At 41.0% G+C, this 21,742-nt stretch overlaps 1 protein-coding gene across 6 annotated transcripts in view; it reads left to right on the forward strand.

Annotated features, from left to right (window-relative positions):
• The window catches only part of USP13 (ubiquitin specific peptidase 13), a 49,797-nt gene extending 28,599 nt beyond the window's left edge, over nucleotides 1–21,198 (forward strand). For 4 of the 6 annotated variants that reach the window (XM_064385338.1, XM_064385340.1, XM_064385342.1 and 1 more), the window contains exons 8-21: nucleotides 1,157–1,344; nucleotides 2,816–2,887; nucleotides 3,151–3,244; nucleotides 6,270–6,395; nucleotides 8,270–8,423; nucleotides 9,691–9,865; nucleotides 10,241–10,329; nucleotides 10,686–10,808; nucleotides 12,237–12,263; nucleotides 12,975–13,118; nucleotides 14,094–14,260; nucleotides 14,757–14,919; nucleotides 16,507–16,591; nucleotides 17,222–21,198. In XM_064385338.1, the coding sequence (XP_064241408.1) occupies nucleotides 1,157–1,344; nucleotides 2,816–2,887; nucleotides 3,151–3,244; nucleotides 6,270–6,395; nucleotides 8,270–8,423; nucleotides 9,691–9,865; nucleotides 10,241–10,329; nucleotides 10,686–10,808; nucleotides 12,237–12,263; nucleotides 12,975–13,118; nucleotides 14,094–14,260; nucleotides 14,757–14,919; nucleotides 16,507–16,591; nucleotides 17,222–17,315 (1,701 nt within the window). In that variant the 3' untranslated portion in view covers nucleotides 17,316–21,198. Of the gene's footprint in view, nucleotides 1–1,156; nucleotides 1,345–2,815; nucleotides 2,888–3,150; nucleotides 3,245–6,269; nucleotides 6,396–8,269; nucleotides 8,424–9,690; nucleotides 9,866–10,240; nucleotides 10,330–10,685; nucleotides 10,809–12,236; nucleotides 12,264–12,974; nucleotides 13,119–13,201; nucleotides 13,437–14,093; nucleotides 14,261–14,756; nucleotides 14,920–16,506; nucleotides 16,592–17,221 lie in introns of those variants that run through there. The other 2 variants (XM_064385339.1, XR_010346132.1) reach the window with 2 other exon arrangements.
• The last annotated feature ends 544 nt before the right edge of the window (nucleotides 21,199–21,742 follow it).

A 21,742-nucleotide genomic window follows, 5' to 3' on the forward strand; every position in this document is an offset into this window, starting at 1 on the left:
TTGTCAATAAATACATTAGAAAGTGAGAAAAATACATTCTCTCAAGTCTAGAAAACAGCATGGTCAAAGGTGTGACATGCTAGGAAGGGACTGGGGAAAAAGGATTCTCTGTGTGTGTCTGTATTAGGAAATAAGTACTTTTAATAACTTGTGTCTTAGTGGATGTTGATTGCAGTTCTCTTTAAATGTTGTAGGAAATCAGAATAGGATATGCTTATAAAGGCAGGTGTGGTTTTTGTGGTTGTGTTGGTTTTTTTGTTTGGTTTGGTTTGTTGTATTTGGTTTTATTTTTTTAACACAAGCATATAACCTAGTGTCATTACCTGGAGAACATGAAAATTTAAAAAGGAACAAACCTGCTACTGATTAAGTGTATTTAATTGTCCAAGTGATGAGAAAGTGATATTAATTGAAATGATAGAGAAGTGTTAAACTCTGTTTTCAAAAGTCTTCATGATACTAATAATGTTTTTGATATACTAATGTCCTTGCCAGGATCACGAATACAAAGTTTCTTTTATCCAAATCATTCTGAAAAGCCAGCTGTACTCAGGAGCCTTGAAAACCGAATCTTAGCTGTTGCAAAGGTTTCACCTTTGGTCTTTGGTCTGAGAATTCTTTGAGAAGTGACAGAGCAGTGCCAGCAGTAAATGACACTATGGTGACCTGCACCTACAGGCTGAAGGCTGAGTGTAAAGGGGAGAAACTTCAGTGTCACAAATTATTGGCTTTTACCATTTGAAAGAAGGGAAGAGTTCTTGGATCTGCAGCTTTTCATGTGGTTTGTTTGTTACGAGCAGCTTCTACAGCAGCAGCTATTCCTGACCATTACAAATGGAACGGGAAACCTGAAAAAATGCAGTGTTTGATGCTGAGGCTTGAGGTCACAGGCCTGAGAGAAGTGAAGCTCCCAGCTGGGACTGAGGTCACAAGTGGGAGCACTCAGTGCCAGTGGCTGTGCTAAAGAGCTAAGGGTGCACTGAAGGAACAAACTGCTGGCTTTCTGACCCTCATCTTCCCCTTCATGCAGGATTTACCTCCCCTTGCCCATTGATTTGGCTCTTCATTTCTTGGAGTATAGCTCACAAAGTTGGTGGCAGCAGCATAATTATGGCAGAAGTTAAAGAGACTAAGATGAAAATCTTGTTGCTTTCAGACAGAGAACGGGCTAAGAGATAATGACATAAAGCCAAGAGTCTCAGAATGGGAAGTGATTCAGGAAGCTGGTGTGAAACTCAAGCCCATGTATGGCCCAGGATACACTGGCATGAAGAACCTGGGGAATAGCTGCTACCTCAATGCTGTCATGCAAGCCATTTTCAGCATCCCAGAGTTCCAGCGGGCGTAAGTAGCTCCAAACTGCTTCTTGTCACTAGCTGCTGCATTCATCAATTCGGTTTTTTTCTGAGAAAAATGGTGGTTTAATTTTTGTCTTGCCTGCAAACAGCTCTCTTTCAGTCAGTTCAGTGGCTGCTTGAAGGATTTAGTGATTGTTTTGGTCTGTTCTGGAAAAGGCTGGAACACAAAACCCAATCTGCCTTTGAAAGAAAAACAAACTGTCTCAACTTCAGTGGTGGGAAGTCATTTGCCACCTTGGAAATTTGATGTCTTAGTTGCTGTTTTTTATATACAGATACATGTAACTGCTTACCTGGGTATCATCAGTATCACGTTAGGGGGTTTGTACTGGCCTGTGGCAGGAGTCATTCTGTGCGATTTGTGTTAAAAACTGGCACAAACATGTTGATATTGATCCATTCTACTGAAAAACACTGCACCTGTTGCATGCAGGTCTGGCTAAGGGGGGAAGCCATCAGAGGCACATTTTAATTAAAATTTAAAAAATAATAATGACAAGAATAGTGTATTCTTCCACTGAACAATGAAAAGAGTAAAAGGACAAAAGCAGACAAACAGAAAAATATTAAGTATTCCTTACTGATCAAAGCTGAACACATTACTCCAAAGAGAAAAGCCTTTTTATAAAGGACAGTCCTTAGTTTGAACTAAAATTCAGAGTGCCCTTTCCTTGAAAAGCAGCACTAGTGTATGTGCTGGAAGTGAAGCTTATAGATTTTGGAAAACCTCCTGGGTTTTCATGTTAGAAATTACCTTCTGGAGAAGAAGAGGGAGAAAACTTGTGTTTATTTTCTTACCCATATGGGTAAGTACAGTCTGTAGATTCATTAAGTGCGAGCTTTTCTATCTCGACTATTGAAAAATATCAAAATGGACTTTATTAGGGAAGATCATTTTCCACAGCATGGTCTTGGGAGTTACCTGGAAGACTTAATGCCATCAAAATAGTGGAGATTATTGATGAGAGGAGGACCAGCACCATGGCCATACCTACCCAGCCTGGTTTTTCCTGTGCTCAAGGGCAGCCAATGCTCAGAAAGTGCTGCTGAATGCTTCAGTTTCCAACAGGCTGGCTAGAACAATGTTTCCCTCAGTGTTATCAGAATTGCTTCTCTTGTGAAACTCAATAGAAATGTTCTTTTTACATATTTTGGTCCTGATACAAACCTGAATTTACTTGGTTACGTTGGTTGGGAGTAAAAACTACACTGGTTCTTAGCTCTGTGGTTTTGACCAACACCATCCTGCAGCTTTTGCAAGATTAAGGAATGGAATGTAAATTCCAGATAAACAACACAGCCATATTCTTTACAGCTAGAAGCTTCCAAGTAAAACCTCAATGTCCATTTCTAAATTTTTTTACCATTATTTTTGCATGACAGAAGCACTCATTGGGGATAGACTGAATCATTAAGCTGCAATATTTGAATGTTTCTGCTTTGTTCTTGCTGCCCAGGTATGTGGGAAACCTTCCACGAATATTTGACTACTCCCCTCTTGATCCAACACAAGATTTCAATACTCAGATGTAAGTGACATTTCTCAGTTATTTACTTGGTCAGGTTAAATAGAATAGAAATTATTCAGTGGCAGAGCAAAAGAACACCTTTTCAGGAGCTCAGAAGTGAGATGTGGCACAGGGAGATTGAGATTTGACCACTTAGTTCCAGTGATGGTAGTGATGGTTCATCAAGGAGTCAAAAGCAGTAAACTGAATTTTTTTTGCTTGAAGTAAATATTTTCTGGTTTTCTCACATGTTTGTTTCCACTCCTCCACTTTCTTCCTTACAGGGCTAAACTGGGACATGGCCTCCTTTCAGGCCAATACTCTAAGCCACCCATGAAATCTGAGCTCATTGAGCAGGTGATGAAAGAAGAACACAAGGTATTTGCCTGAGTTTGTACAGCCACTGGTAACTAGGTAAAAGTGATATCCTGAGAAAAGGGAACAGGTGCTGGGCATTGAGGAACTCGTGTGGGTCCAGCATGGATAGGATGCTTAGCAAGGTGGAATGTGAAGATTACTAAGTCAGGGATAAATTAGTCAGGCACTATTTGTGCAGTGCATCAAAGCAAGCACTGGTTCTGCTGATAAAGTGCTCTGCTGCTCCAGCGATGAGTGCAAATGTTCACACAACTTGCAACCAATGTTTATCTTCTCTGAGGAACAACAACAACAACAATGTTATGCAGAGAGTCCTGGAAGCAAACTTCTAAACCCTATTTAAATTACTGAAAGAATAAAGAGGTAAAGAATTGTATCTGACGATACTCCACTTGATTTCAGGAGAAGGTAATACAGGATTAGGTGGTGCTGGAGGCTTTGGAGATGGAGGGGCCATGCAGAGCCACAGGAGTAATGCATGCTTCTGCCACAGAGGGATGGTGGTGGTTGCCACAGAAACAGATATTTTCCTGTACCTTAATCTATCAATTAACATGGGAATTTCTCCTGAAATCAGAATGCCAATAAAATTTTGGACAGACAGAGCATCTGGTGCAGTGTAGTTTGCACAACCTGGAAGTTGTATGTCTCCCAGGTAATTGCTTTCTACAGTGGCAGTTCATTGTTTTGGAACAGCAAAAGAATGCTGCTTGTTCCCATTAAATAAAGTTCAAGGTTAATCAACCCTGGGGCGAAGGAATAGTGGGACAGATTTCAGCAAACTCCATACACTGAGTTATGGTACTGACTGACTTGCTTTCCTGAACAGGAATGTGACTGGAAAATACTGTGCTGGGAGTTCAGGGATCTGAATCCTTGGAATAAAGCTGCATCTCCATCTTTAGCTCAGCAGCCACTATTAGATGAGATATTGAGAACTCTTTAATGACAGATGGGATAAAACTCTGTCAGGTTGTAGTAGACATCTACTGACATTTAACAGTACTTGTGTTCATTAGTTCGTTTAATGAAGCTGAAGTTACATGCATGAAGCATCCTTATCAATACATTCAGAGCATTTATTTGGATCTCAAACAGCTTTTGCAGTTTTTTTGCTTGTTGTATTGATGATTTATTTACAGAAAAAGTCAGATATAGATATTTTTCTCTATTCCTTCACTCTTGGAATACAAATCTAAGTTTTTTTTCATGTTGAGGATGCTTCTTTTTCTTTTGTTTGCTTAGCATTTTTGGCCTTAAATGTTTTTAAGTGCTTCTGCTTTGTGTCTATAATATCAATTATTCATTTACCTTTTATTCCTTTACTTTTTTTTCTCTTCTACATGCAAAGAAGCTCTCAATCTTTCTGAGCCTTTGGAATTCATCCAAAGTTTTGGGGAGTTGTTGCCTGTAAAAGCATTCATATGAGATCTGCAGTGGTCCAGCACAATCTATATTTAGCTAAACTGTTTTGCAATTGTTGATGGGGAAAGTATGCCAGGTATTCAGTAAATATTCGTGGTGCTGCGGAGTTGAAATTTTTCACCACAGAAGTTTAGCCTGGAAAGGACAGCATTTTCCTTGGACCCACTTTTAAAATTAAGAGGATTACAAAGAGGCTGAATGCCTAAAGAGTCATCAGCCAGGGCTTGATTTTCTGCTTTGAGTTTTAACATTTCTTCTGGGTTTGGGTTTTTTTTTCTCCCCCTTTTATTGTCCTTGAGGTGAGATTGCAAGATTCAATCCTTTTTATGCAGCCTGTCACACAGGGCATGCTCCTCTTCTTCCTGCTCAAGTGGCTGGGTACAAAGTGTATAGGTGGAAACAAGGCTTGATTCCAAACTGCATTTTACAGCATTATACAGCAGTGTGCCACATCCCTGCTTCTGGCATAGGAAGAAGCCTGGGATGCTGCAATGGGAGCTGCTTTATGCACTTCTCTCCCCAGTCCTGGTTTTGATGAAAAGCAGTTGGAGGACACTGAAGCAATGCATAACCCAGGATGCAGAAATCCCCAGAACATCTCTCTGTCCAAGCAATACAGAGTCTCTGGCTCTTGATGGGAGCCTTTAAGGATCATCTTGGCCTGATGTGGTTGGTGGTGCACTGCCAAAAATTGAAAAAAGCATTTAAAAATGAGAATCTGCTTCTGATTTCAGTGGGTCTAGGAATACTGCACCCTGGTAAAGCAAGGAAAAAAATTTTGTCTTCCAATATTTTATATAGCTTCCATTTCATGCTGCTTTTGCTATTTTTATATTCCTATGACAGTGCAAATGTAGTAAGGAATGAAATTGGCTGAGTTTTTAACAGCCATTCAAAAATGTTATTTGAAAGGCATAACAGCCAGTGTTGTCTTGAGGATCTGGAATGGTTGGAGAGGTTCTTAAAGTGGTACAAAGGATTAGAAAGTCAAAACCAGGACTGTCTTGGAAGCCAGAGATTTTCTAATTTAGGGCAGTTTGCTCCTGATGTAACTGAATGGCCAAAGGCAGTAAGTTATGGTTTTTCAACATGACCAACACCTGCAAATTGCAAATCCATGTCTGCTCTTAACAACTCACCTGGGAATGCATGCTGCAGACATTAGATGTTCTCTGCTTGGTTCTGCACAGCTCTCTGGAAAGGTTTTGTCCTGAGGAAAGCTGCCAGCTGATACACAGTGCTCTGGCACAGGGTTCTGAAAGCAATATCAAATGTTATATAACAATGTAGGCTTTCAGCCTTTCTGAAAACTACTAACCTTTAAAAACCTCCAGTAATCTCTTTAAAATGCCAATTGCCAAAGGACAGGTAAAGTGAGTTTTGCAGGAACTAAGCCATAAAACATACTCTAAATCCCCCCAGCTCTTGTTTTAGGACCCTTCCCATTTTTATTAAAATGGAAAAATAGGTGAAATGGAAGCTATCATTCCTCCAGTGCCAGAAATGGGCCATAGATAGATTTAGTGGAGTAACTTTGAGATATTTGGTTCATGATTGAATAAAAATCCCTTTTTAAATGGTTTTTCTCTCTTTCATTTAGCCTCAACACAATGGAATATCTCCTCGAATGTTCAAAGCTTTTATAAGTAAAGGCCACCCAGAATTTTCCTCTAATAGACAACAAGATGCACAGGAATTTTTCCTACATCTTATAAATCTAGTAGAGGTGAGAAAACTTGAATTGCTGCTTCTTTTTCTGGTTATATCAGACAATGAAGGCAAAACTGTTACATGAGTGGCTCATATTTTGGTTATATTATTTTTAGCCTTAGATATGTAGGAGGTGGGACTGATTACAATGTATTTTGTTTTAGAAACATTTGCTTCCTTAATGCTTCCTCTTCTTTACATCAGACTCTTGCATGACCATGAACAGGGCCAGTAGTGCTGCTAACAAATATAAAGAGGTCAAGCTTCACTGTACAGGCTATAAGATTCAAAAACATATGTGACCTTTTAAATTGCTGTTCCTGTTTACCATATTGAAGTGTGCCATGGAATATCAATGAATTGGGTATTATGATTATTATTGTTATTGTTCCAAATTCATATAATTGTTGGGAGCAAATTAATTACCCTGTCCAGCTGTTTTACAAATCCCAGCTGTATGTTATTGAATCATGGGAGGAAGGATTCCCCTGCTGAAAGCAGAGTGGCTGTTTGTCAGTGGAATATTTTTGTATAAAGCTTTAGTTCCACCAAGCTCCAGCTCAGTGCTGTGTGTAAAGGAATCATACTGTGAATTTTAATGCTGTCTTTCTGAAAAGGAATTTACAAATACATGCAGTTTTGATGTAAAGCATTTCTTGTCTACCCTTCCTCCCTCGTTTTCCCATTTTCCCCAAGAATCAAGGCTATTTATTAATGTGTTCAGTCTCTGGATGAAGTTACTCACATTTGTATGCATAATGTTCCACATCCCTAAATGCATGTACTGATTATAGGGTGGTTAGAAGAGACTTTTCTGTTTCTTGCCTGATAACAGGCATTAACATGAACCACAAAGAGGAGGTATATTATTTGCATGACATTCCCATCTGGATAATGAACTACAAGTTGCTTGTTCTGTTTCAGTGCATATTCAGAGTGGTAGGAGCAATTCTAATTGCTGAGAGGATGCTCCACATTATTTATCTGAGCTTCCTGTCTTTACTGTAACTTGCCACCTTCCTACCTTCTGTTCACCTTGACTCAGTCAGGATCTTGTATGTTCTCAGGAACATGCCCTGCAATTTTTGTGTGTAGAAAGATGCTTCTGTGAGTGCAGAAATCGTGGATTGTGTTGGTTTTCTCTGTAGGGGCCAGAGCTCTGCACACAATCCAGTGTGAGCTGAGCTGCCTGATCAGTGTCTTTGTGCTTGCCTTAAAACAACCAGCAGCCTTTGGGTTTTCTAGTAATTTTAGTGATCACCACATGTAGATTCTTTTGCTTCTTTTCTCTGCTAAGATTTGGATTAAATCATGAGATGGTATTTCTTGTCTGGACTCAGATGTTTATTAATTCTTACCTATATTATAGTCTTACAAGTTGTGAGTTTTACAGTACTTCTCTCTAACAAGGTAAAAATGAAGTTGTATCTTTTTCTCTCCAAGGCTTTTTAAGGATAAGCTGTCTAATTAAGAAATTATACCTAAATTATTACTACTTTTAAGCTAACAACTGACTACTCGTGCTCCACAATGTGGACTTTCTTATCTAATTACACAATACTACTTAAACCTGTGGAGAAGAAGGTGAAGAAGAAGGTGAAGAAGAAGGACTAGCTTCTGCTTTAAAACTTCAATTTTGCTTTATATATATTACTACATTCTAGAACCTTAAACTCTAGGTTTTCAGCTTTGTGATATTACACACTTCTGTCCAAACCACACGCTCATCATCTCAGTTCTATCATTCAATTTTGGAAGCTTTCTCTATGGCTTCCGGTCAAATGCAGTGTTCTCTTGGGGGTCAGTGTCTGTCAGCTCAGAAAGCCTGACATTCTCAGCAGCCAGGGTTGCAGCAGCCCCAGAAGTGATGTGGTGTGCTGCTCCTTTCAGAGGAACCCCGTGGGTTCGGAGAACCCCAGCGATGTGTTCCGGTTCCTGGTGGAGGAGCGCACGCAGTGCTGCCAGTCCCGGAAGGTGCGCTACACGGAGAGGGTGGACTACATCATGCAGCTCCCTGTGGCCATGGAGGCAGCAACCAACAAAGGTAAAGGGGCAAACTGCTCTGCTTGACCCAGGGATGTGCCACACTGTGCCCAGAGAATCCCCACCAGCGCTGAATCTCCTTTGTCCTGGACAGTGAAGCAGTTTGTGAAAGCATCTTCATTATGAAAATGAACTGAACATACCAGCTAATTAATATCTTTTAAAAACACACACTCACAAAGAAAAACCAACACCAAAACCCCAAATCTGCTTCCTGCTCTTTAGCAGCATTTTATAATATCTAATATGGTAACAGAGAATAGGAGCATAAGGTAGTTTGTAATCTATAAATCTAAAATTGGGTGTTCTGGGCTTTAGGGGAGGAGAGAAGGAGGATGAAGTGTTGGATGTTGATTTAATAAGCAGGAGTGTTTTTTTCTCATGCCTGTGAAAAGCACCCTTGTTTTTAAAGGAGAAAATGGCCAAGGAGGCTTGAACACTTGAGAACAGGAGGAAGGCACTGCAAGTTGTGGCTGCATGTGCAGTCAGTGGTGAAGAGCCTTGCAGAATAAAATAATAAATGTATGCTTGAGGTAGAAGTAAAGGGGGCATCACAGGAACATGAAGAGAGATGTGCCTCTGATTTCCTACATAATCTGAACATCTAAAATATTGTAAAACCAGGATCTATTTTGATTGTTTGATGAGATCCTATGAAATACCACAAGGCAGAGAATTCTACCTACATTTTACCTAGCCTACAACTCCTTGCACTGGACATGAAGTTTAGGAGAACTTTTCATTCTTTGTTCATCAGTTTCAGTGGTGACTCTGTTGCTTATAAAAGAACATGTTATTTCCAGGTAATGACTCAGGAGACAGATTAGTTTGTGGATTTACCATATGGCACTGCTCAGTTTACCAGTGTCAAGACTTTTTCTAGATCATACATAACCCTGGCCTGTCTAAAAAGTCAGATGACACAGATACACAGCAATAACTTTCCAACTCAGATTGAGCTCTGATAAAGTGGGTGTGTGGCACTGCTGTTCACACAGGATTTTGGCTGTCATGGCAAAGTTTCCATTGCCTGTGTCCTGGTATTTCCAATTCTGTGTTTTCACATGAACAGAAACCTTAGAGATGTGCCTGTAAGCGTAGTTCCTGGCACCAGTGCAGACAAAAAGATGCGATGTCTAGTTAAAAGTATGTAAAACTTTTATTGCTAAGTAGGTTTTTGCATTTCTAATACTTGCAAAAATAAGCCTGATGGGGAACACATAACCATGTCAATGTTCATTAGCTCTAGTGTTGTGTGTATTTCTCAGATGAATTAATTGCCTATGAACTGAAGAGGCGAGAAGCAGAAGCTGCAAGGAGACCTCTGCCAGAGCTGGTCCGTGCCAAGATCCCATTTAGTGCTTGTCTGCAGGCCTTTTCTGAACCAAGCAATGTAGAGGATTTCTGGAGCAGTGCTCTTCAAGCAAAATCTGCAGGAGTTAAGTGAGTGTGTATGGCTGCCTGTTAAAAACTGTGCTCTGTGCTTGTCTTGCTACCTGGATGTGGTGCAGAGAGAAACACACAAATGCAGAGTGAGCTCTGGCATCGCATTAGTGTTGAGGCTCATCAGTGTGATGTTCAGATCAACCCTTGCAAGACTTGTAATGATGAACTGAGCAGGAAATGACTTGTTCTCAATGTCAGACTCCAAGAAGTGATGCAGTCTGGTTGTTGAGAGCATGAACTTAAAGTGCTTGTAGGGTTGGATCCTTTGTATCAAACAGCAATGGCTCATCTCAGTGTGCATGAGGTACTGGGATCTGTGCTGCTGAGGATTCTGTTGCCTGATTTCAATGAATTGTGTTTCTTGTCCTCCAGAACTTCCCGTTTTGCTTCCTTTCCTGAGTACTTAGTGGTGCAGATAAAGAAATTCACCTTTGGCCTTGACTGGATACCGAAAAAGCTTGGTATGTGCTTGTTTTATTTACCTCTCTCTCCCAGATAATTAATAACACATGCACACTATAGTGAGGACCTGACTCAAGTCTTAAATTTATACTGTGAAGATCCTAATTGAATCTTTTTCCCTTTTACAACAAATTTAACTAATCTATCAGGTCTTTGGAGTTAAAACACAGTTTCATGTAATCTGAGCTATTTAAATTGTGCTTTGGCATTCCAAATTTCTCAGAGCTTTTTCAGAAGAAGAAATCTGGGTGCTGCTGTACCTTGAGTACCACAGTTCCCTCTCTGAAGGGGTAGGTTGCACCATAAGGATGTTTTGCTGGCTGCAGAAGCTTAGCCCATTTCTCTGCTCTTGCAGATGTTTCCATTGACATGCCAGATTTCCTGGATATCAGTCACCTTCGGGCCAGGGGGCTCCAGCCAGGAGAAGAGGAGCTCCCAGACATTGCTCCTCCCATTGTCATTCCTGATGACCCAAAAGGTATTTACTGACTTATTCTCCCCTGTATTCCCCTTTCCTTCTAGCACACAGAGATTCTCTTTAATCTTCACCATTTGTAACTATGGACAAAAAATTACAAATTACAAATTTGTAGTTACAAATTACTTCTGTAACTGAAGACTGTTACAACACCCCACAGCCTTTTTTTCCTCCATACTGGACAACCCTAGGTCTTCCAGATTTTCTGTTTTGGGGATTTATTATAGAATCTGAGCTTTTTGGGTTGGAAGGGGTCTTAAAGATCATCTAGTTGCAACCCCCATGCCATGGGTAGGGGCTCCTTTCCCTAGAAGGTTTGATAATTGATGTTGCTGTCCTTGACTCTCTCCAGAGAACCTTCAGTGCATGCCCATGACTCCCTTGGAGTAAAGTCACTGTGCACTTCCCAGGTCCAGCACAGTACAAAAATAATTAATACACAAAGAGCTACAGTTTAAGAGAACAGCTTTCCAGGCATAGGCTAAGACTCTAAATTTTATTTATTTTAAAAATACAAGAATTGTTAGGCCCTAGCAGCTGTGCCTACCTGCACAATCCTCTTCTCTGGATGTATATGGGCTGCCATTTAAAAAGCTCTGTCTCAAGGAGAAGATGGCAAACAGCTGACTATAATGCTTGTGGAGAAGAAAGAAAGAGGAGTGATTAAAACACTATGCTGTTTTCTTTTTTTTTCATAAATACACTTTCTTTTATGCTGAAGTTCAGAAACAAGAATATTAAATATCCTCCTTCTTTATTCCCTGGGTTTCCCTGGAGAAGAAAATGGTTTATAGCAAGTAAAATCATTTTTATGGTGTGACCTTAGACCCAGGTGGCTACACTTTCCCCCAGATGAGTGAAGTTTGAGTGCCTCAGTAATGAATACAAAGCCAGTAATGCAGCTGCTCTCATGACATGAGTGCCCCCATTTGCTTGCATATTTATAATAATGGTGGCAGAATACCATGCTGTATGTATGTGAAAGAAAGCTAGTACCTGAAATTGTATGCAAAGCAAGGATATGACAAACATCATTTCTCTAAAGGTTTTAATTCTATCCCTTGTCTATGTAAGTTCCTCACAAAGGCATGTACCTTCTTACCCTCTTGCTGAATGGACTGACCTAGTTTTAGTGTAAAGGCATGGGTGGTGGTACTTTAAGATTCTTGCTTAGGTCAGCCATCAGCTTTATTTCCTACTGGTTTATGGTATCAGTGACACTTCACTCTGAACTGAGTTAGGGAGAGCCATTACTGAGCAGAAATATCCCTGCTCTAATTCATGGCAAAAACATCAGGGAAGTAAGGATGAAACTGCCCTATCTCCATGAGGTCAAATATTTCTATGAGTTTAAAAATATGGAATTGTTTTACCCATATGGATCTACTTAGCCTTTTCCCTGTTTTTTTTTCCATTGTTAATTTTCAGATCACATGACGAACAATTTCGTGGAGTGTACGTATCTCATTTTTCTACTGCTTAAAAAATTGTTATGCTTTTGCTCAGCTGATGGCTTCTCTCTCCTCAGAGAGATGCATGAAGCCTTGCCCTGCATGCTTCCAAATAAAAGCTGATTTCTGTGCTTGTTGAGTGTTTACTTCCATGTGTGCAGGACTCTCTTTGAGGTCAGTATAGCCAGAATATGAGCTGCTCCTCTGCCTGCTGCTCTTCAAGAGGATCTTGCAGTCCTGGGGGTCACAACCACTTGATCCTGGCTCCCTCTGTACTCTGATCTCACATAAAGCTGTCTGACACTGTCATCCAGAGTCTGCCAGATCTGGCAGCTGTTATTTCTCTAACCTGCAAGATCCTGCCTTTGAGAGGGGCTTGGTTTTGGCTGCCGTCTCTAGCTGAGCTCAGCACCTGACTTCCTCACCCCTTAAAATCCAGTGCTGAGGTATTTAAAAGAAAATAAAGTTCTGTAGGAATTCCTCAAGATTTAATGATCTACGTGGCGATCTGTGTCCCTACTGAGACAAAATATTATCAGTAAGTCCATAACAATTACTGTAATGCCTTGTACAAGGCTGTTTTCTGATGGCTGTGGGTTTACTGAAGTACTAAACCAAATCCAAGCAATATGTACTGTAATATATGGCACCGTGAGTAACAATAAGAAATATTATGAAATGAGACTTTTATATTTTAGAAGGTCCTTTCTTGCAGCCCTAGATATTGATGAGTCTTCAGTGATGCAGCTGGCAGAGATGGGCTTTCCTCTGGAAGCATGTCGGAAGGCTGTGTACTATACAGGCAACCTGGGTCCTGAAGTTGCTTTCAACTGGATCATTGCACACATGGAAGAACCAGGTCAGTGACTGGAGGGTGTAAGTTAAACTCAGCTCCTGGTTGTGGATTTTGGCAGTCAGTAGAAATTTTATAATGTGTGACAGAGAAACAACGACCCCCCCCTTCCCCACCTGGGAAACCTGGAGGTGTGAGTGAATTTTCCTAAGCTGCTCCTGGGATGTGCAGATCTTGACCATTATGTGGTGTCCTCTGCCTAGAAGAAGACAACAAACTAAGCTACACCAGAAGTCCTGTCCTCACCACTGGTGTGGGCCAGCTCTGTTTCCACCCTTTGGCTAGGTCCGTGCTGCTAAGGGGGAAGCTGACTTGTGACCAAGTGTAAGTACAAAGAATCCTGTGGTCTGGATGCTTTCCTTCCATATCAGCCTTCTCTAGCTCAGGCTGGAGCATTCATGCCATACTTGGGCTGTCTAGTGGTGGACAGGGCTGCTAGATGTTCTCCACTTCTTGTGTTTCATCTGTGCAAAGTTTGGACTCATGATTCAGCACTGAGTGCACCTGAGTACTCCCTTGCCAGGAAACCCCAGATTTGGTTGAGTTCACGCTTCACCATGAGCTTTTGTGTTGCTTGTGTAAATGGGGAATGAGTTTCACTTGGGCTTAGCAGACATTTTCAGATATGGAATCAGTTCATTTTACATCTGTGCACTGGGTTGTCTATTATCCTGATGCCATCATTGCTTCCATACCAATCTTTGCTGCTTTCCTGCAGTTGTTTCACTTCTGCAATGTGCTGAGTTATTCCAGTCTGCTCAGTATGAGCACATGCACCTAGATAATTTGTAAAGTGCACTTTCATTTTGTTGTTTTTAAGGCTTTCCACACATCTAAGTCTGAATTTAGATGCCAATGAAATGAACTTACATTGATTTCAGGACTGCTTTTGAGGTCCTGTGTGTTGTTCATTTGTGTTTGTTGTTGACTTTCAGTTAAGTGAGGCCAAAGAAGGAACTGATGAATGTTTGTTTGTTCCAGACTTCGCTGAGCCATTGGTCATACCTGCATTTGGAGAAGTTGCTTCCAGTGGGGCAGCTGCTTTAGGAGCTGTAGGGTTAGATAACCAGCCTCCTGAAGAGATGGTTGCAATTATCATTTCCATGGGATTCCAAAGGAATCTGGCAATTCAGGCACTGAAGGCAACAGTGAGTTCATGGGTTACTGGTAGCACTGGGGTTTTGTTTCGTGTTCTGTGCTTTGTGCTTGTGGATGCTCAGATGCCTTTGAAATGTGTGCAAAAATCCAGTTAGTGGATGGTGAGCCTGGAACTGTCCTGGCAAAGTGTGGGATACCTGTCTTCTCTGGAGTGGGGAAGGTGCTTTGTGTGTTTCACTTTCAGTGGTAAAGTGAGGCAGTGAGGAAAACTTACCTGGTTTTATGATCTGTTGAAAAATAACCTGGATGCCTGTGTGTCTGAAAGATAAGAGCTTGGGGCAGTGGGTCTCAGTTGTGAGATTATTTCTTTTCCATATGTCAAACTTTTGCAGAGTGCTTGCTGAATACTGTTCTCCAGGGAGGCAGAGGTATCTTACAACATTTTAAGTGCTGTAAACAAGACCCTTACTCTGTTCCAAGGCTGATGAGTGGCAGTGTGATGTGAGAGAGTATTAAAGGCTGCTCTTTTGATTGTTTGACTGGCAGAACAACAACTTGGAGCGGGCACTGGAGTGGATCTTCAGCCACCCTGACCCTGAGGAAGAAAGTGACCCTGCTTTGGACACGATGGATATGGAGAACAATGCTAATGCCAATATCCTTGCAGAGACAGGGTCAGAGGGACCCAGGATCAAAGATGGACCTGGAAGTAAGTTCTGCTTCAGCTTACACCTGGCTGTCATTCTGTTGTGTCACACCCACCCTGTTCATAGAACTCCTTTCTGTTTTGAAAGTAGTTATTGTGGGTTCTTTGGACACGATCCAGACAATTTACTTGCAGTCTTGTTTGTGGGGCTGATACAGCTCTGTGGGCCACTGAGTTCTCTGGGCTGTGTTTGCTCAGAAAACTCTCTGCTTGGACTCACTGAATAATCCAAGTCCTAAATTTCTTGCTACCACAGCACACAAGTCTCTCCTGGCCTAGGTTTACCTTTTGTTCTGTTGCTATGAGATAAAAAGACAAAGAAAAGCTAGAATGTTTGAATCTTCAAAGGCTGAGCATCCTAAAGGCAACACTGTTGCTACAGACCACCTGAGTTTCTGTCCTCCTGTGTCAGCTGGGCAATTTGATAATCCCTTCAACCAACTTCCTTACTCACAATACCACAAGTACAGTTAGTGTCCTGCATGTTTTGTTTTCTTTTGGTTGAGATTCTCTGTCACACTGCTGCTAAATAAACCACAAGATGGGGCTAATGTACAGCAGGCAAAGTTGAGAAGAACCTCCTGGAGGTGTCACAGCACTGGAGTACAAAAGCTCAGTGGTGGTGCTAAGGATGTCACAAGGTTTTTTGAAGGGTCTTTAGTGATGAGTTCTAATAACTGTAATATGTTCTAAACTTCTACTTCTGATCTTGAATGTAAAGGTCTAGGGAAAAAAAATTACCAGACAATTTGGTTTTTATGTCTGTGGTTGCTACTGTTATATTAACATTATAAATATCAACCTTAAGTCTTTTGGAGACATGGGAAATATTGATCATTGCTAAGTTAAAAAAAAAAGCCCCAAACTTGGAATAATTATTTTTTGTGGTACTTAGCCTTTATAGACTGAGACCTTCAGTAAGTGCCTGAAATCCTGATAACAAACATGATTCTGTGAAATAGCTCCAAAAAGCCCTCTCCAGCAAAATCCAGGCCCATGTCCTTATGCAATATCCTGAAAAAAGGTGCCCTTTTGGTTTTAGTGGTAATTCAGTTGAATGGCATGAATGGGTGGGGATCAAGAACCAGTGCTGAGCTCTCCAGAGACTTTAAGCATAAAAATTGTCTTTGTGTTAAAGGAAGAGCTTTCTTTCCTGTCCTCTGTTCTATGCTATGAAACAGAGACTTCTGTGTTTTTTGATTTGTAGGAGATCTGTGATCACATGTATAGACACAGCTAATTTGTGTGCAGAATGAACTCCCTGTTTGGCACTTTCTGCGGTGCTTTCTGTGAACTGGGAATGAATCTGCTGTTTTCTTTCCTAGCAGGGGCTGTGATCACAGCCCTGCTGTATGTGCACAGGTCTCTGTGGGCTTGATTTGGATTGGTTTGATGTTTGACAGTGAATCTGAGCCACCAGTTAAGTTGGGAACATGCTGCAGTGTTAACAGAAACTGAGTTTGGGGATGCAGGGTCTGTTTTGGGAGTGCTTAGCTGCTTCTCCAGTACTAGAAAGAAGATTTCCCCTGGAGTCATATTGCAGTGGTAGGAGTGAAAGACTTAGGGTGCCATTTGTATTTCTTAAAACAGGATATGAGCTGTTTGGGTTCATCAGCCACATGGGAACATCCACAATGAGTGGCCACTACGTTTGTCACCTCAGAAAGGAAGGAAGGTGAGTGCAGCTGGGAGAGACACATGGGATGAGCAAATGTTTGACTTGAGGCATCTGTACAGAGCAGGGCATGCTCGTGGCAGACAACACAGGCTGTTACCATCTGTAGGTTTCCCATCAAAAAAAAGAAAATTGTCGTAGATGTGATGAGTCAGTTCTGATCCCACTGAAGTCTGGTGAAATGTTCCATAGGCTCTCCTCTGCTTGCCATTCCAAATCCCTGCTCAATTTGGGGCATTGGTTCTGTAGCTGGCTGAGTTTATTTGAGCTCTTCTCAACTTCCTTTTGCTGCCCATCAATAGAAAGCCATGGAGCCATGGGCTGATACCAGTGCTGCTGGTACTGTGGTGCTGATCTTGGCTCTGATTCTGATATGCTCCCATTATTTGACATTGGGAATCCCTGATTTTCTTCCATTTGAGCTGTAACTACACATGCCTCTGCACATCCCTCCTCCCTTTCAGTTCCCGACTCTGGCAGCTGGTTTGGCTGTTTCTCTGATCCTTTGTTCTCATTGCAATGCCTAATTTTAGATTTTAAACTCTTTGAGGTTTGGGTCTGAGAAGTCCTTGATAAACCTGTGGTGAATTTTATACTCATGGAATGTAATCAATCTTGTTTTCCTTTCAGATGGGTGATCTACAACGACCTTAGAGTCTGTGCCTCAGAACGACCTCCCAAAGACCTGGGCTACATTTATTTTTACCACAGGATACCAAGTTAGGCCTCAAATCTATCACCTGGCCTTAAGAAGCCATAAGCCTTTTTAACCTGCCCAAAAAAAAGCATACAATAAAAATCTAAAACCAACAAAAGACCCCTTAACCCTTGGACTGCCAAAAAGCAAAGGAAACCATGGGATGTTTATAGTGTATTTAAAAACAATCATTTGATGCCGCCTTAAGTGTTAGACAGAAGATTTCTATTAGGTGCTGTATAGGACATTGTTTTAAATTTATACACCTTACAGGCTATGTGGATTTCTGGTGGAGTTTGCAACTAGTGTGTGGAGAATATGGAAGCTTCAGTGTTGAGCAAAAACAGTTCAGCCCAGCTCCTGCCTGTCCTGCCCGTGCGTCCTTTGAAGACCACAAACAGATATTTGTGTCTTTGGTGACTGGGAGCCTGTGTTTTCATCCAGAGTCCAGATCATGCAGAGAAATCATTTGAAGGGAGAGGGTTTGTGGCTGTTCTTCAAAGCAGAGTGTCTTTTTTCAGAGATTATTTTCAGTACAGTGAGGAAAGTCAGCTGAAGTATCTGTTGGAATTCAGTGGTACAGTATCTTGATTTGACTTTTCCAGGCATAAGCCTAAGAGACTCATGGAGACAGGAGCAATCTCCTGTCACTGCCCTCTACATTTTTTGCCAAAGAGAAATTTTATTTTTCCAGATACAGGTTTCTTCACTTGAATGTTTATTTTGTAAGTTCTACCAGCAGATTCAGGATTACAGATGGCTAAAAGCAGTAGACTTTCTGACTATGAAATTAAATGCACACCCTCAGGAAAGGCAAGGCTGTTATTTAAATTTTGTTTTCTTATGGAGGAGGTAAAGAAGAGTTTAATGCCCCATTATATTTATGTCAGGGAAATTTGTATCTAGACCACTCATATTCCATCTGAAATCAACTCCCTAACAAAGAACTCACAGTGCAATCCTACTTTCTGCTAAAGATTGCTTAAATATTGACTTTTATACCTGAGTGAGGGAAATTGTTTAGTAATTTTCTGATTTATTGATTTACCCCTCTCTTCCTCTGTTAAAAACCAAACCAAAAAAACAACAACCAACAAGAACAAAAAACCACAATAAACCCTCCCTTGAACTGATACTTACACTTTCTTTAAACTTGCAAATGCATCAATAATCTGATCTCTTCATCAGACACATTCTAAACAGGGTCTGATATCTCTGGCAGGGATGATGGCATGGGGAGGCAGGGGCTGGCCTTTCCTGTCTTTTTTTTTTTTTTTTGTGTTATTTAAGTGTTTTTCACAGGTGAGAATACATATGTGGGTTTTCAAATTATATTTAAAAACACTCATTCTAGAAAAATTATAATGGTGAGTGCAAACTTTTCATGATTCCAAAAAAAGAACAAACCCAAAGGTTCACAGTGTTGGACACTGCTTAGAGGCTGTTGCTGGAGTTGCCTTGCACAATGTTACCAAGCCCTCAAAATAAATTGCAGCAGTCAAAAAAAAAATATTCCAGAGTGCAAGAGAGCCAGAGAGGTGTCATTACATTTTCTCTGCTGTTAGTGCCTGCAAGTTTTAATCGCAAAATTCAGGCAGCTACACACTACATAAGAGAACCCAAATTAAACATCTGTGTGTGAGAAGGGAATTTTAGTTTTTACGTTGTCTGGTGGTCATAAAGCCACTCACAAAGCCAAAAAACACTGTTGGTATTTTAATCAGGTTTTGATCTTAAAAGATTGTGAGAGAAATTCCAGTGCAATAATTTTACAGAGTGTAAAGGTGTCTAATTTCTGGGAGAGCTCCCTGCATTAGAGCTCTTATGGACACATTAGTGCAGTGTCCTGGCACAGTGAGGAGTGGCCTCAGTGACATTCAGCTGCCTTGTGCTTATTGAGCCACCAGTTCTGGATGAAATAAAAGCTGCCAGTAATTTCTTTGCTTCTTCCAGATTTTAGATATTTGAGGACTTCACCAGAAAGTGACAGGTTTGAAAATGGGATCAGCAAATTATGCAGTGATACATCTTCTATTTAAAGTGAAAGAGCAAAACTTCTGTATATATGTGTGTTTCTTCATTCTGGCAGTAGAAAAAGGAGAAAAGGCCTTTTTATCCCCCTTCCTTTAATTTTTAAATATATTTTTTTTCAATTCCCATGTATATTCCAAAGAAGTTCAACACAATAGCTTTCCTCTTGCCTCCTGAACTTAAAGGGCTATTTAGAAACACCAAGATCTGGTGACTGCTGCCTTTTTATTTAGAAATGTTGGGTAAATAAAGGCCAGCTGAGTAACCCATATGTTCAGTACCCAACTGGAAGTATGGCTGGTCTTGTAGGATCAGGGATGGAGCTGAAACCTTGCAGACTGTTTGGTGCATCCCAGAGCTGTAATGGCTGTGGAGCTGCCTGGTCTCAGGAGGCACATTTTGGGTGATAAACTGGAAGTGTGGTTGGAAGGGGAGGGCCCTTGGCTGGCTGTGGTGGGTGAATTGGAGCAGCTCAGGTCCTGGAGTTCTTTTCAGTTCATCACTTCTGTGTTTTGCCTGCCCAAACCAAAGTTAATCAGGAGTGCAGGGAGCAGTCCAGGGGAAAGGATTTCAGGTTTTCTAAAGTTTAGCAGTTAAAAATATGTTAGAAGTTCTTCAGTCAGGTGCTTGAGGAATTACTTTATTCTCTCCCAAAACGGTGGCCTCACTCCTTTTTTGAAGTGGCTGGTTAAGCTGTCTCCTTTTTGTGATGGATTTTGTGTGAAGAACATCAAGAACCTGGAGGATCAGGATCTAAACTCCTGACTCCTCAGCCTAATGCGGAGGAGAGGATTTTTGGTGGGTTTTGGGCTTTTTTAAACTCCAGGATTGCAGAAGCCCCACTCAAACAGACTGAACTGAGGACAGGACTGATCTGCCAGGCTGTGCCTGCTGCAGTCTGAATGTGCTGAATGGTGCCAGGGCACAGCCTGGGCACACTCCCTGTGTCTGGGTGCTGGAGCAGCTGCTGGGGGCTCCGTGAGCTGGGAGCTTCTTGACAAAAATAATGGAGGGAGAAAAATCACTGTGAGCTGTTAGAGACAATCTGGCCTGAGAATCACGGCAAGCCAGGACCTGGCAGTAAATAATGCTCTTACTGCTCAAACTTATTTTTACTTTTTTATATGATACATTTAGGTTAGGAGAAAGGAAGGAAGAAAAACTCAATATCTTTTCCTTGATTTCCTCTTCTCCTCTCATTCCTAGCAGCATGCTGGATCCAGTAGACTCCTCATTCTGAGTCACAATCTCTTGTCTCCAAAACACATGCAGATACAAACTCCTATTTAATCTTCCTAGATAAAATATAATTAGGATAAACATTAATTTATTCAGACCTGTAGTTTTAAAATAAGTGTAGATGTGTCTGAACTCCCAATCACTTGTAACTCCACTGGGTTCAGTGCCATTACCTCTGATTGACTTTGGTGTAAGTGAAACCAACATCAGCCCAGTTCTTTGATTCAGACAGCCTCCACCAGGTCACAGAACACATTCAGGATGTGGATGCATCCAGAGCTCATTAGATTTCTTTAGAGACCTCTGCAACTGACTCCTTTTGTTCTCCATCCTGGCAGCAGCCATTTTAATCCTCTTTGCCGTTCTCATGCATTGGAAGTCTATGCAAAATATGTAACTGGACATTTTATTGTTTTCCCTGTCGCCCTTCCTACCTTAATGGCTGAGATTGGTGTCTGATTTCAGTCTTAGTGGTTTTACTGTTGTATCCTGGAAGTGTCTGTCCTGGTTTACTTTGCATCATTCAGAGTTGTTTGCTTGAAGCACTGTTAACTTTCTGGAGAGTATTTGTCTGAGATGAGAAAGGCTGTGAATGACATTGTTGCAACTGTTTTAAATTAAAAAGAAATATTCTCACGTCTGGTGACTGTGTGGATTCTTGCTTCTTTATTCCTGTCTGAAGAGGAATAGACAGGATGTGTTTTGATGCTGCCTCTCACTCTTTGTGTTCACATTTGGTGTTTTACTTAAAAAGACCCTGCATAGGGAACAGAGAGGTTTGTGAGAGTCTTGATTTCTTGTGATTCCTGGAATTTCTGTGGATTTAAAAAAAAAAAAAAGTAAAATCCCCAATCCCTGAGTGAATATACAACATGGCAAAAAATATAAAACAAGCTTTGAGTTAGATTGGTTTGTTTGTTTTTAACTATTAGGCCTGTTGGTGTTCTTTGATCGCAAGAGTTGGCACTTTGTGTGGAATAGTGCTGTCATTTCACTCCAAATTTCTGCTTTATCATGGTCTATAATTCCTCATACTCAGAAATTTCTTTCCTCACGTGTAAGGACTTTTCATAGAAATGTGACTTTTGGGATTCTGGTAGATGCAATAGGCTGAAAAGGAAGACTGAGGGGTGACAACTTTTTATAGGATCACAGGACCAGCAACTGGAGGAGAGGTAAGAAGT

This window comes from Passer domesticus, chromosome 11 (assembly GCF_036417665.1).
Source record: "Passer domesticus isolate bPasDom1 chromosome 11, bPasDom1.hap1, whole genome shotgun sequence".
In the NCBI taxonomy this organism is placed as follows: Eukaryota; Metazoa; Chordata; class Aves; order Passeriformes; family Passeridae; genus Passer; species Passer domesticus.